At 31.5% G+C, this 16,447-nt stretch overlaps 1 protein-coding gene across 5 annotated transcripts in view; it reads right to left on the bottom strand.

Annotated features, from left to right (window-relative positions):
* Positions 1 to 8,659: 8,659 nt before the first annotated feature.
* GULP1 (GULP PTB domain containing engulfment adaptor 1) overlaps positions 8,660 to 16,447 on the bottom strand; it is a 243,465-nt gene continuing 235,677 nt past the window's right edge. For 2 of the 5 annotated variants that reach the window (XM_036254947.1, XM_036254945.1), the window contains 3 exons: positions 15,998 to 16,092; positions 14,682 to 14,692; positions 9,399 to 10,117 (listed from right to left, as the gene is read on the bottom strand). In XM_036254947.1, the coding sequence (XP_036110840.1) occupies positions 10,096 to 10,117; positions 14,682 to 14,692; positions 15,998 to 16,092 (128 nt within the window). In that variant the 3' untranslated portion in view covers positions 9,399 to 10,095. Of the gene's footprint in view, positions 10,118 to 14,681; positions 14,693 to 15,997; positions 16,093 to 16,447 lie in introns of all 5 variants that reach the window. The other 3 variants (XM_036254942.1, XM_036254944.1, XM_036254946.1) reach the window with 2 other exon arrangements.

A 16,447-nucleotide genomic window follows, 5' to 3' on the forward strand; every position in this document is an offset into this window, starting at 1 on the left:
CCATTATTATATGAAATGTTAAAGGGTCTTTTTGAAAAAGATAAAATATATGAACAAACAAAATGGCCATGAATACTTATCTGTTGACAATTGAATCTACAAACAAAATGAACAGGCAGAACAGAAACATTCTCATAGATACAGAGAACATTTTGTTGGTTGCCAGATGGGAGGGGGGTTGGGGGAATGGGTGAAAAAGGTGAAGGGATTAAGAAGAACAAATTGGTTGCTATACTGACAAACCTCAAAGAGAAGGGGGTTGGGGGATGGGAAGAAATAAACCGAAGAACTTATATGCATAACCAATGGACACAGACAACAGTGTGGGAAAAGGCAGGAGGGGTGTGGGAGTGGGGAGGAGGGTGTCAGTGGAGGAAAAAAAAAAAAAAATGAGGAACATCTATAATACATTCAACAATAAAGATTTTTTAAAAAGAGCCTCATTTATATGAGTAAACTAATTTGGGAAAATATTGTGTAGAACAGATTGACATTATGTAGCTTAAGAAATGTACATAATAATTAAAAAATAGAAACTCATTTTGTGAATTTGTTTTTATAAAACCTTGACACAAATACAAACATGTTTTATAACTATATAGTCATTGTATTTTGTTTATTTTTTTAAATGTATCTTTATTGTTGGAAGTATTAAAAATGTCCCCTTTTTTTCCCCCATTGACCTCCTCCTGTCTGCTCCCTCCCACCCCCTGCCTGCCCCACACTATTGTCTGTGTCCACTGGTTATGCATATATGCATAGAAGTTCTGTGGTTTATCTCTTCTTGTCCCCCCTCCCCTCTTCTCTCTGAGATTCATCAGTCTGCTCCCTGTTTCCATGTCTCTGGATTTTTTGTTTGCCAGTTTATTTTGTTCATTAGAGTCCACATACAAATACAATCATGTGATACTTGTTGGTTTTTTAAATTTGAAGCTCTTACAAAAGCTTAAACTTAGTTGACGTGTCTGCCTCTCATCCTGAATCTGTCTGGAATATTGCTATAAATAAATGAAAAAAAATATTTTTATATTAATAATTGCCTTGGCTCTAATTCATATTAATTTACAACCACTATAAAGTGTAAAATAACAAAGTCAAGAATAACTTATGAAAACATCTGAATAAATAATGTACTTTAAAATGAGAAAATAAGGTTTCCATATGGTGAACTATATTCTATACAAAGACTTCCATATTTTGTGCTTAAAACTCATTTAGGCAGAATAAAGATATTTATATATAAACCCTAGCTTGACTAAATATATAATTGATGATTTTTGCAACTGTCTTTTGTTTGAGACCTATGTCTAAAAAAACCCAAATCATTATGAAATTGCCATTCAATAGTGTCTACTGTACTTTAGAACCATATTTCTGTAGTTAATAACCTTTCCATATTGTGCTGATTTGCAATTTCTTAAACCATATTTTTAACCCAAGTAGTTGGCATAATTTCCAGAGTAACTGCTTTATTCTGGGAAATCTGGCTGCCATGATTAGTGGTTTGACTGCAGTATTTCCACACAAGCAAGTTCCCACTGATGTACGTGGGTTCGCATATACCAAAAAAATATTGTATGATGAGCACTGGATGGAAAGATTGCTCATCTCACAATATTTCTGGCCACACAGACATACCACAATCTGTATCAGTAATTTTGAGATTTTGGCAGTCATAAATATACATTATTCTTGCCAATATATATTCATTATTTATATCATTTTCTTTTGATGTTTTAGCCTTTACAAAATAAAAGAAAAAGAAACATATCACTGAAATGTTTCCAAATTTTTCACTGAATACCTCAAGCTACTTTAATAATTGGCTTAGACTAAATTCAAAATCACATTTCTAAGAACTTCAGTTCTGTACATAGATTTAAACATAATAATAAAGACTTCTCTTGCTGGAATGGGAGCATAATCAGATTGCAGATGCAGCTGGGGTGCAGAAATTTCATTTGTTCCTTCAAGAATATGTGCAGTTAAGGCACAGAAAAGGGTCAGTGAAGAACAATAATTTGTGTTTTCTTCCAGTCTATACCCACCCAGGAGAACAGACTCTAGTCAGCACAAAGGACCTCATCAGAGAAGCCTTTTAACATAAAGCATCTGTCTTAAGTATTAAAAATGTGACTTCAATTTTCCTCTTAAATACCATCACAGCTGACCTTTAGAAACAGAGCTGAAGTTTCTCTCTGCTTGAAATTGTTCATTCTCATGAAGAACAATTATCAATTAATGCATTTATTTTAGTCTCACTTGGCCTTTTTCGAGAGCAAGCACATTCCAAAATAGTTGTGTTCTTTAAATCCTAGTAACATTGTTTCATTTTACATCCTAAAAATGAACTTGCTGTACAATTTTCCTAATAGTTGTTTAAGGAAAAGATAAGTGGTATTAAAACATGGTCTTCCTTTTACTTTTCCATTTATTTTGTTTTGTTCCTTGTTTGACAATTTTCATGCATTGCTTTTTGAAACATTTTTGTCCAATTTTCCCTTGACGTTCTAATTTTTAGTTGGGGAGCAGTACGGAAAACAATCTGGTTTTGATGGAATCCCAAATTTTTCTAAGTGTGTGTATGTGTGTTCTAAATAAACTCAACTAGGTCATATGACTCATGTGCTTTCCATGGTCTCATTGACTTTATTTTCTGTCTATCAGCTTTCTAACTAATTTCATTTGATTAAATAGACACTCTGATTGCTTCTTTTTTTAAAAAAGAAAAATTAAACTGTTTGCTAAGAAGGAGGTTTAGGTTTTTGTTTGTTTGTTTGTTCATTTGTTTGTTTTGTAAACTTTCTTCTAAAGGTTTGTAGAGATTTGATCATTTTGCATAGCAGAAACAAATACCGGAGCCCCTTGTGGTTTTCAGAGACAGCTGTTTTCTCTGGTTTCAGCTCTATGATTAAGGCTTAAGGAGGGAATACAAAGCAACGAAAAATGTAATTGTTGACTGGAAGATTTAAGAGGGATGCTGGGAATTTTCATGTTCTTTACATTTTCTTCATCTTTTTAAATGATTTTTAGAAAGAGAACGAAAGGGAATGGGAAAAACATTAATGTAAGATCAGAACACTGAAAGGCTGCCTCCTGCCTCCCCCTACTGGGGATGGAGCCGGCAACCCAGGCACGTGCCCTGACCAGGAATTGAACCAGCGACCTTCGGTGCACAATATGACACCCAACCAACTAAGTTACATGGGCTAGGGCTGCAATTCCTTTTCTTTATAGATACAGTGATAAGAAAAAAATCACAGAGAAATCTACACCAAGGAGAATAATGCAACATATGTCAAATACAAGTTTTATCTGAATACACGTCAAGAAAGGAGTCTAATATTCACATTCTCACATAGGAAGCTTCATTATAAAACCTAAGCGCGTACAAGAAGATTACATTAGAATCCAAAAGTGTAACAAGTTCTCTGTGAATCTAAACATTTCTCTACATGTAAACATATTTAGGAATCTTTGTGTTTTGATATTTCAATATAGTATCATCTTATACATTTCAACATTTATTTGCTGGCATTTTCGAGGTTTGATGTTTACTTGGAAAGAGGGGAGCCTCTAAAATTCCTGAGGCACGCATCACTTATCTTGAAATTATACTGAAAATGTGGCAAGTCATTAATGCTTCTGAAGAGAATAGGCCCCGTGTCTCCAGTGCAAATATGCTCTGAGGTCTGCCTTTCCAAGTGTCCCTGGGAGTAGGAAAGGTCAAGAAAGGAAAGAATCTTAGATTCATGCTTTTGCTTTGCGTTCAACTTCATTATGAAGGTTTTGAGATAATAAACAGACACAAAGTCCGGGACAGTTTAGTGATGTCTACTGTCGTCTTTTATAGGACTAGTGCCAGCTAGATGCACTATTTACCTAGAAGCCAATGATTCAATATTTATTTATAACTAATATGTAAATAAAAGATGAAATATGCGGTTTCTATGACAATTTTTAAAATCTTTGGTTTATTTGGAGGACTTTCTTCTCTTTTATGCCAAGAATAGCTAATGTTCATGAACTTCATGAACCCTATTACATGACATTCCCGAAGTCGAAGATCAGACTAGAGCTGTAACCCTAAGTGTAACATCAAAGTATGAAGTTTTAAATCTTAGTTCAGTGGTTCCCTTTAGACCAAACTCAGATGTTCTAAAGCAAATGTAATTTATATAAGTAATCTTTTAAAAAATTACTTAAAAATTCAATTAAGGTATGGTTTAGAAATTTTCAAACCTAAGTGACTTAAGAAAGTAAGATTTGCTTTTCTAATTCCCATTGATGGCAGGAAGTCATGAAACAAGTGGCCAGCTTATCTTCAGGTATTTTCCTATATGATTCCTTTCATGTAGAAAAGATGAAAGTTGTCGGCAGTACCAAAGAACAAGGGGAAATTTAAAAAGCAATCATCTTCAAAACAGCTTTTTACATAATTGCATCATACTTATTATTCTTAGTCTGCAAATGGTCCAAATTGTCCGAAAAATGAACAGGTCAAATATCTGTGCACAGTTTGCCAAGTGTGGGATAGTTGATATCTCTGAATACTTATGATTATCCCTTCACTACCTCTCTCCTCTTATTCTCTGTACTGTCCAGTATACGTTTTCTTTTCAATTAAAGCAGGTAGTAAAAATAAAATAAATAACTACATGGTGTGTGTGTGTGTGTGTGTGTGTGTGTGTGTGTGTGTGTGTGTGTGAAATGAATATATACCAACTGTCAAAATCATTCTGCATATACTTCTTATATATTCTTAGCTATTTAAACCAATTATTTAGTGATTTTGTAAACAACTAATGTTAAAAAGTATTTTTAAAAAACAAAATGACACAAAGCACTAAAAAATAATAATTTTAAATTGCTTTCAAATTACATTAATTTTTTTCAAGTATTACTCGACTTAGCCATAAAGTTCTTTTTTTTTTTTTTTCTTTCAAAATGTAGCCAAGACACAAACATCTTTCTTTGCTTTCTTTGCAGGAAAGACCAGCATCTGGATTACTTCCAGGCCATCCAGACAGCTATTTCAACTGGAACAAGTGACCTTTGGAACAGACTAGAACCTAGCAGCCTGGCCAGACAGAGGGGAGGAAGTAGTCAACTGGGAAGGGCCCCAACATGTTCTTGTAAAATGTCATTTGAAGTAAGAGGACAATAAAAAGTTAAGGACAAATAAAGAAACTTAAAAGTATTTAAAACCAATGCGAACCGTGTAACTATAATATGAGATTCAAGGAAAGATACAATTTAAGTCTTTAGCAACCATCCCTTAGTGTACATGCTGAACATGTAGAGTTCTTCACTCCTTTGAGCACAGGAAATGTCCCTTAACTACCCAACATTCATCGTTGAATCTTCACAGCCTCCTTAAAGTTCAATAATCTTTTGTTTTTCTTCCTGCAGTTGAGACGGATTTCCTTAGTCTATGATTCTATGGTGGCTGATAGATAGATGTCTTACGGTATGTTAAGGTCTTTATTTAGCAAATTATTGCTGCGATAAAAGTTAAAATAATGGTAAAGATTTGGTCAGAGAGTAAAAAGCTGTCATCTTCCAACATTTACTGGAAGCATGTTGTTCTTTTCTTTCATGGAGAGCATAAGAAGTTTCAGTTCACATCATTAGCAAGAAGCATGCTAGGGAATCGTTCAACCTTTCACTGAGTGCTTATGGATCAAGTGTTGTGCTTGGCACCAGAGAGTATACAAAAATGTCAAGATAATGCTCCCCTCGAGATTTTTGGATAATAAATAGAAAGGTTTTAAAAAAGATATTAAAATAGTTTGAAAAGATGTTTACAAGACAATATTTTATGGAGTTTTGCAAAACACATTAATAAGTTGATAGTATGAGATAACTACTGCTTCCAGTCGGCTTCCCTTTAATGAGAGCAACACCATTGAAAAGCCTTAATGCATGTCCCAAAGTGCCCGTAGATAGAATTGCTTGCAGACTGGATGGAAAAGCTTGGCCCAATTAATTTTGAGTGTGCATCTGAATGAATACCTAAAACTTGGCTAAGGTAAATAAGGTAAGTTTCTGCAAATTTTCAGTTGTAAGTTAGGGTGGTAAGTGACACAAAGCCCAATGTTAGTAATACTGAAATAAGAAATTCAGCTATTTCAATCTATTATGTAATGTCAGAAAAGTTTGAAATGAGCCTTTAACCCAACCTCTTTTTAAGTATACTATCTTTTGTATGTTATTTAACTATGATCTTGAAATGGTGTGCTTTAGAATTCATGAACTAGAATAAAAAGAAATGAATTCAGAGAGTGGTAATGCCTTTTGCTATTTAAGTAACATCCATATTTCATAAAAATTTACTTGAAAGTGAAAAAATGGAAAATCATAAATCATTTTAGGAGGAGGTCTCCTCACTAGAGTAAAGCCATCTCACTTTAGATGAAATCAAGAAATATTTTAAGGGAGGGATTTCTAGAAGTGGGTTACATTTGGACCTTAGCAACATAATATCAGGACATGGGACAAGTGTTTAAGAATTAAGGTTTGGCCCTGGCCGGTTTGGCTCAGAGGTTAGAGCGTCAGCCTGTGGTCCAGAAAGACCCGGGTTTGGTACCCGCTAAGGGCACGTACCTCGGTTGCAGTTTGTCCCCGGCCCTGGTTGGGTCATGAAGGTGGCAACCACTCAATGTGTCCCTTTCACATTGATGTTTCTCTCTCTCTCCCACTCTATCTGAACAAAATATCAAAAAAAAAAAAAGAAAGAAAGAAAGAAAGAAAGAAAGAAAGAAAGAAAGAAAGAAAGAAAGAATTAAGGTTTGTGTAAAATTTGTAAGATGGGTATTGAGAAATGTGGCTGAAGTTATCGACACAGGAGAGGACACCTGTCAGGCCCTTTCGGCATGGGACACAGGGGCCTGAGGACAGTACAGGAGGGGCAAAAATAGGTTTACAGTTGTTTGCATGGAAAATGATACAGTCATTAAATAATAACACAAGAATAAACTCTGTGTTTTGTGGACTTACAATTGTAAAGGGAAATAATACAATCATTAACAAATAATAATACAAGAATAGACTCTGTATTGCAGACTCCCGGTTGTAAACCTCCTTTTGCCCCACCTGTATTACCCGTGCCCATCTCAACGACTTACAAAGGGTATACTTTAGGTGGAGTCTGAGATTTAGTTGTCAGAATTGAGTCCAAGATTCTTCAAGTAATTTAACAGAGGCTGAAACTCAAAATCATGAATAAATATTGAATTTGGAAGTATGTATGGAAACACTGGAACAGAAAAATATTAACAGCCTGTTTTTTCATGGTTATGTTAAGTAACATCTAAAAGAGTAAAAAAAGTACTTAGACATGCAACAACATAAAGTCTATCGGAAATTCTATCTGAAAAGGAATTCATAGTATGACTAAAACTTTTTGAAAAAAATTAAATGAAAAATAAAAGAAACAAGAAGAGATAAAGAAAAGTATTGTCATTGGCCTATCTTGATAAGCGTCACACTGGATGACTAACATTATGGATACTGGCCAGTGCTAAGTACCCAAATTAATAGTTAAATATAAATATTCTCAGGGAAGTTTTTGATCCACAGAGTACTTTAATACATATTGGTTTTCATTTATTAATTCATATATTTGCTTTAATTTTCCTCTCTGACAATAAACTAACTGAAGCTAGGAATCCTGCCATCTTCAATTTAACAATGCCCATTAGCAAACTTACTAGATGTTTTCTTACCCACATGACACATGTTATTCACACAGAGTGAGTAATAAGTAAATTTTATTCAATGGGTTGATGAATTATTCATTGATGTGCAGAGGTAGTGCATGTGAGTGCTGTGTCTTTAAAATACTTTACATTGTGTTTTGAATAGGTTCCAATTTCTTCATGATATTCCATTAGCCACAATTCCAATCCTATTATCAAGTCAACCTTTTAAGACTATCAGCCAAGACACACTTTGTATTATTACTAGGATAAAAAGACTCAATTTTGAAGAAAAGATATATTTTCATAATACAGTTTTATTGCACCAGATGCTTCTGGTAAAAGAACCAAACTATGACCTCTCTCACCAGCAGGATCAAGTCCATTGTTTTTACAACTGAATGATATTTGCTCATAATGCTAAAAATGTGTGTGGGTTATAAGAAATGAAGTTAAAGCTCTTTCTTTGTTTCATTTTGTTTTTATTTTTCTCTCTCTTTATTTCTTTCGTCTCCAATCTAGGACCAGAAAAATCTGGCATGTAATTAGCTGCAGAATGTGTCTTAATTAGAGATTATTTAATAAACAAATTATACAGTTTAATTTAATGAAAATCATTTATTCTCAGCAAAATCAAACATATCATTGAGTTTACATAGAAATACAATTTTCAACTGGATCTTCATAAAAATGCACTGGTGAAACAAATTTTCATAATTAATGACCAATACGAACTGTTTAATCATGCCAATAGCAGAACTGTTACCTGATTACCATTAAAAATTGGTAAAGTAATGTATCTTAAATGTGCAAATACCATCTTAAGTATTCTATTTTGTTACCATTGATAATAAATGGCCACTAAATATATACCTATTACATAAAGCTTTTTAAAGTACAATAAAAATACAAATTCTATCTGTTAAAAAAAGCCACTGATATGGCTTCTAAACGTCCTCATTATACAAATTCCAAAATACTATATGACAAACAAAATTATAAAGAATTTTCTTTATGAAACATATACTACTTTCTAATTAAGGTACAACTTAACAGATACCAGAAAACAATCAAGAAGGCTTTTATGTATCACAGAACATTATGGAGATACATACAAATGTAATATTGCATAAGCTATTTGATTTCTTTTCCTAGTGAAAATGTACCTTTAGTGCTTGAAGAAAATTTCCAAGAGTAGAAGAAAAAACAGAACTTTGTTTTTGAGATCTACCCCCAATTCTAACCTCATTCATTTATTTTTCTTAAATTGTGATGAACCAAATTACAAGTTTTGACCATAAACTTTGTACTGAGTAAAAATTATTATTCATGTTAAAGACTAAACTTGAGCAGCAACTTGATTTTGTAGGAAAATAAGGAGATTCTAATTTCAACAACTAAAATTAAATTTGCTAAATAATATTGATGATTCATGAAGAATAGTTGCCATAGATTTTACAGTATCAAAACTAATGGGGCATCACATTATTTTGAGACCGAAAATACATTTGGTAAAGTAAATATGAATAACAGACACTACAACTATAGACAACATACATTCCAAATGTTTTTTCAGGAAACAAGATCAAATGATGTTTATATGTTTAGTAATGTAACTTATCTCATTAGAAATTAAATTTTAAATGTTTGTAAATAGCAAATTTTAATTTGTTCCACAATATTTATGTATGAAATAAATAAACTATTTAGAGTGTAACTGATGATAATGACTAACATTATTACCTTGCATTTACTAATACTCTAAATACATTTGGTTTAATTATTATAGGAATTTATATATTTGCTATTTCACCTACTAAAAATGACCTGGTAGCATTATATTCAAAGTTTACATTTTCTCAATGATATGAAACAACATTTCATACATAAAATAATATCTGTCTAATGAATGGTAACATGTTTATTACTTTGAATATAGTATTGAGTTTGGCATTGGTATATCTCTTTAGTACTTTAAAAGGTATCATTAAGGTATGGCTTTTGGAAAATCAATAATAAACTAGCAGCCTGGAGCATGAACACAAATTTCAAGATGCTAACTATTTAGAACTCAAACACAAGATTGATATTTGGATAATTTGTCTTTTGACTATAAGTTCTTCTACAACAGAAACAGAAATGAACATAAAAGAATGCTTTACTTTTAAAATAAAATGTTACAGATCAACAGTGAATGTATGAGAAATTTTGCTGAAATAATTTTCATAAAGTGAGGATATTAAAAAATATATTGGCACACAGATAAGACCTGTCATAAAGTAGTAATGAATGATATATATATGATAAAATAAACTTAACACGAATCAGGAACTCTTTACTTGACATCAGCACCTGCTGTCTAATGGGTCGAGACAAAATACTGTGCCTTCAAGAGTTAGTCCCATTTTGAACCCCTCCTGTAAAACAGAGTAAAATCATTAAAATAGGAAATGCCCATGGTAAAAAAAAAAATAAATAAAAAATAATCAGTAAACTAGAGACTATGATCAGAAGTTGAAATCTTCAGGCTTTGATCAACTAAGAAATAATTAAATGTCAAATGCTGGCTTGTCAGATTTTTATACAGGTGTATACCCCAGGCAGATCTTCACAGCCATAAGTATTTTAAAAGTTTTAAATATGTCAGGTTAGCATGCGTGAGAGACAGAATAAAACAGAAATATATGGAATTAAGCAGTTTTAAGATTTAAACGTTTCTTTTTCAATAAAGTCTTTGTCATTCTTAAATCCCTCTCCATTGGCTTTAAAGATCAATATTTATTTCAATATAAGTAATATTTAAATATAAGTAAGATAGTTAAACTTCAGATTGATGAATGGTTCAAGATAACCTGCTAGTTTCACCTTTTCTTCCTGGCTGCCACTGTTCGGAGCTGATAAAATATGTTTAGGAAACGCAATGCCATGTCCTACATGGAGCACAGAACTGCACACCACCTTGCCGCAGAGAAAGCTTCCTTTACTAGGTCTGGGGCTGCTTGCACTTTCAAGTCGTCACTGTGAATCCCACTCCACCCAGCATGTTTTAGATGTTTTTGGAAATTTCTGGAAATTAAATTGACTTTGATTTATTGAGAGCAAGTGCACGATTGCCATGAAAGGTTGTTTTTGTTTTGTTTTATTCCTTAGATGTTGTTAAAGATAGTGCCCCCCCCCCCCCCAATTTCTTCCTCTACTCCAATATCTCGTCTTTTTTGCAGAAGATTGATAATTGAATCTCCATCCCCGCAGTTGTCTGTGTATCTGTGCACACTGGCAACAAGGAAGAGATGACCAGCACAGACTCGCACTGATCAATGAGCCTGGAGGCCATGTCTTGTAGAAGCAGTGTGGCAGCGTTTTCACTCTTTTCATATATATCAGTGATTTTCAACCTTTTTTATCTCATGGCACACATAAACTAATTACTAAAATTCTGTGGAACGACAAAAAGTATATTTTTTTGCAGATCTGAAAAAAATGGCATAACTTTGATAGCTTTAGAAGAAAATAATAATAGTAATTACCTACACTTTGCTCCAAAGTGACCTTCTTAAAAAATCAGGTGCCTATACTTGTGTATAAGGGTTTCTGGTACTAAGAATTAACCAATCAGATGCAACTTTATTATGTGACATGACCAATAAGGTGAAACTCTATTACGTGACCTATATATTTGTTTCACGACAGGGCATTCACACTGGACAGCTATTGTTGTGCTGGCTGTTGTCATTTTTTATTTGACAATTAAATAAATAGTCATATATTGCATATTTTAAAAATTCTTGTGGCACACCAGTTGAAAATCACTGATATATATATACACACACACACACATATACACACACACAAATATATATAATTATATATAATATATATTTGTATATATACATATATGTATATGTGTGTATATGTATATGTGTGTATATGTGTGTGTGTGTGTGTATAAATATATATATATTCCTAACTTTTTTACTAACAAAACTGAACTTCTGTTCAGTGAGATCATTTGTAGTTTGAGATAGCCATGTGACACATTTTTGACAAATAAAATGTAGACAGCAGTCTATTCCTGAGGGAAAGACCTGTCTCTCAAAAATAAGGCTTTTTGTCCCCGGTTCTGCTTTGTGTTTTGTTTAATTAGACTGTATCTACTTGTGTTAACCAACTGTGTATCTCTTTGCATTTCCTAAAATTACTTTCATTTAGAACAGGTACCTGAATGTATGTATGTTATTATAAAGCCAATATAAACATTATCATGAAGAGGAAGAAGGTTGTTATAAAACTGCAAGCCACACCTTATTCTCTATAATGTTCAGATAATGCTCTTCATTTTGTCTACAGCAGATGCTACAGAGAAATGCCTTCACTATACAGGTTTTTCAAAATTTCTTCCCAGTACTTGGAATACAAATTATATTTAGTTGAGCAAAAGTCGGAGTACTTACCATTATTTTTTTCAAAGTTTTTCCTTACCACATGAATATTTTAGCATATTTATGCTGCCAAATATTTAGAAAAATCAATACTTCAAGCTGAACATACTGTAAATAACCTGTTTTTAAAGATATTGTATTTGGATATCTGAAGATATATGTACTATGTCACATAGTAGATAGATAGATAACCAGATGGACAGTGAGCAGATGATAGGTAGGTAGGTAGGTACATAGACAGACAGACAGCTAGAATATACATTGCATTTGAAAAGGTTTGATACCATACAGTGTTTTTTAAATTTTGCCAGTTCACTCTGAAATTAAACCAGTATCACTTCAATGACCCTGAAAATACTATTTATCATTGTGTTATCAGTATTTGAAAGGATGAATAGCAATCAAAGTAAAATAAAACTCAATCATTACTTCAATAATAATAATAAAAAAGTTTATCACTTGAAAGATGGTGATATTTTATAAGGATCCATTAGACGTCCCCCTAGATTAATCATCCGGATTAACAGACATGGCTCCTTGGATATTTTTCTCCTACCATAAAATTTCCCACACATTTTCTCACCTTCCCTTCTAGGTCTCATTTTGTAAATCATAATTTAACAGACTCTGAATTTGTCTAGGATTTGCACATCCTCTAGAATTTTTAACTTCTGAATCAAAATGAAGCTTTATTTAATTTACGTGGTGGTGAAAATTATCATACACTAACATCATATACAATTATTTTATTATTAATATATTATTAATATGTTTTCTGTATGAAATACTTGCCCAGATAAATTTTCTTTTCCTTTCTTTTTTCTTTTGAAATAGAGAGGAAAATGTATCAAGGAAGAAAAAAACCACTCATATACAAAAATTGTGAACATGCTGAGGTAGGTCATTTGAGTCTTTCTTTCTACCTATAGATTTTAAAAACAATTTTGATAATAATATAAAGTCAGGTTTATATTACATATAACTTTCTATTTATTATATTAAATATATTATACAGAATTTTCTATATATTTTTAAGTTATCTTTATTGTTGAAAGTATTCTGTATATTTTAATCATAGCAGAACAAACTTTCTATTGTTATTTTGAGTCCCCATTAAACTAATTTAATGACTATATAACATTCTATTATTTTTAATATGATTTCATTGTTTCTCATATTTTATAATTACCAATACTGTATACTGAATTATTTTTCATATTTATAATTATTTTTCATCAGAATAGATTGTATTAATTTTATAAAAAATACAAATATAAGTAATTAACAAATTAGCCTCCAGAGGAACACTATGGACCGACCCTGGTCCTGCAATGATGTAAAGTGCTTTTGCTTCATCACATTTGCAAAATCACTGATTATCAGTAAGAAAAAAATATTTATAATTTGCTAGATTGCATTTATAGTTCTTTACTTAATTTATATGTTTTCTCAGATTAGACTGAACATCTCTACGTGTTTACCAGACACTTGGGGTTTGTATTTTGTAAATTACTGTGCTTTATTTTTAAATTCATCTGTTGATTGTTTAGTTTCTTAATATTTGTCCACTTACTTTAATTATGTATATGTGATATAGTTGTATTTTTAAAGAGAAAATTTTAAAAACTATAGAATTCTTCTATAGACCCTTCTAAAAATTTATCTCCAAGTAAAAACTCTACTAAATATTTACTTATATTTTAAACATTTCAATCTGTCTAATGCTTACAAAATTTATTTGAATATTGGCTATTTCTGCTATACACTGATGCTCCAAAATTATTAACTAGTTGACTTCACATCACTTAATGCATAAATCTTTCACCGTTCACTGACATGTCATGCTTCTTTTTTAATGTATAAAGTTATTATAACTTACAGAGTGTACTTACTTCTGGGCTATCAATACTATCATATTGATTTGCCTTTCGATGACATGTACCCAGAAGTTTAGATTATATTAAATGCAAAAACTTAGTTATTGATTTAAAATAAATATCTAATTTTCAATAATTTATAGTGAAATATGGCTTAACATTTCTGATTTAAGTACAAGTATGAGATGTATTAGTGATTTCCTCTGTACATAAAAAAGGAAAACCAAATACTTCAGTTGGCTTATTAACTGAATATAATGGTTTATACAACCCATTCCACTGTATATATTTTTTATGTTATATACAAAGATAAAAATAGTAGCTAAATGTGTGCATTAGGTTAATTAGGCTAACAAGATGAATAATAAAAGTCATCATAGACTTTAGGTGAAAATGTTACTTTACTTTAGTTGCAATGACCTTGCAATAAATTCTGGACTCAAAGGAACAAACAAGAATGAGATGGACAATGCAATGGTGATAAAATCGATGGAAAAAGTACTTTAAAATATGGGTTATACAATCTCTTTAAGCATAGCTAAAAATCAGACACATCCATATGAAACTGCTGTTTGAGTATTTATTAAATAAAGCATGCAAATATTACGGTTTTAGCTTTAAAAAGTTGTAAGCTGTTAAAATTATTATGAAAATAATATACCAACCATCTCTGGCGCTACCCACCATGAAAGCAGAAAAGAATAAAAGAGACATTGAGAAAATATTAGAAATGGCAAAAATGAAAATAAAAGCAAAAATACCACAGCTTAACATTATTTGACTAACACATCATGAAATCATTCTAATACAGTGTTTCTTAAAGTGAGTTTCTATAAAACTTCTAAAGTTGTAGGCTTGTCTTCAAAAATATATAGAAAACTTTTCAATTTTGTGAAAATCGAAAAAAGAAATTAATAGAAAATATTCTTTATGGTTTGTATAACACTTGAGAACAAATACTACCACATCAGTGCCCATATTTGTATTTGTCCTTACAAAAGCATAGCAACTATTTCATATGAAAGAAATAAAGCATTCCTGATAAATTATCAAGTATTATTTGAGTGAAAATTTCAGAGTATTTGAAATATAGCAAAGAGATGGGGAAATTGCCATCAAACAGAATACATGCTAAAATCAACAGAAGTTTGATATTGGTGATTTTAGTTTCAGCCAAATATCATCATTCATCCTATTATATTAAAGTTCTTAATTTTTATTAGGTGTTGTAATTTTGCTTTTATTTAATTTATGATTTTGAATTAGTATTTGTATCAAAGCTTCAAGGATATGTCTTTGCTAAAAACTAATATATAATAACTTCACCAAAATGTAAAGTGAAAATATAAAGAGAAGACTTTAGTATATATGAGAACATTTATTAATCATGGCCCATTCTATAGAGCTCTTAAAACCAGTATCTTCAAACTTCTATAACAATTCAGAATTGAAAATAAAAAGGAGAGAAATAATGAAAAGCCAGCTAAACTACATTCCTAAAACACTTGTCACTGGGTGTCTGATTTTTAAATAAGAGCTCCAAAGTTATGAACTACAGCTACAATGCTTCTTTTAAGAGAGACTAATTTTAGTCTTACAAAGATTTTCCTTCATCTACCCATTCACAATTTTGAAATTCATAATTGTTAAGACTGAGATAGAATCTTATAAATCTAGTGTAATGACCTTTTAATTCTTGGATTTCAAAATAATGAACCATTAGAATCCATGTAATTTTATATAAAAACATGAACCATCTTATTGCCTTGTAAATTGCACCATTAAGAATAAAACCAAACCAAACCTTATCCTTAGCATCTGTAGAAATATTTTTAGGACCAAATGTATATTATTATTTTTAATTAATTATTTTAAGTAAGTTTTTATAGTAATAATAATTCAAGAAAATGGTAGCTTTGGTATCTAGAATCACACATTAAAAAGAAAAAAACACTAATGGGTGAATCTGTTAAATAGTCACCTGCATTTCATCTAATTTTGATTGAATATCTGGAGGGAAATCCCCTGCTCCACAATTAAATGGGTCAAAAGGCTCTGCTCCAAACAGGTCTCGCTCTAAACAGAAAAAAATAATTTAGTGTATGAAAAGCAAGAAGTGAGTTAGGGTGTTTTAGATTTCCAAGGCAGAATTATATAAAGAATTGCTTACATAACCAAATGAGTCACTATCCACACTTACACTTTATGCTGGGCTTTCCTGGGCTCAGACTAGTTAAATACCAACAAGGACGCAAAGATACGTTTTATAGTGTGTCTTTAAGGCTTTTTAATATCAAAATTACCAAATATTTGATAAACAGTATAATCCAATACCTACATTTTACTAAAGCAATTTAAATGTACTAAAATGAATGCACTACTCACTGAGACTTCCCTATTCCATTTACTGATCACTGCAACACAATGGTGA

Source organism: Molossus molossus, unplaced genomic scaffold, assembly GCF_014108415.1.
Source record: "Molossus molossus isolate mMolMol1 unplaced genomic scaffold, mMolMol1.p scaffold_m16_p_11, whole genome shotgun sequence".
NCBI lineage: Eukaryota > Metazoa > Chordata > Mammalia > Chiroptera > Molossidae > Molossus > Molossus molossus.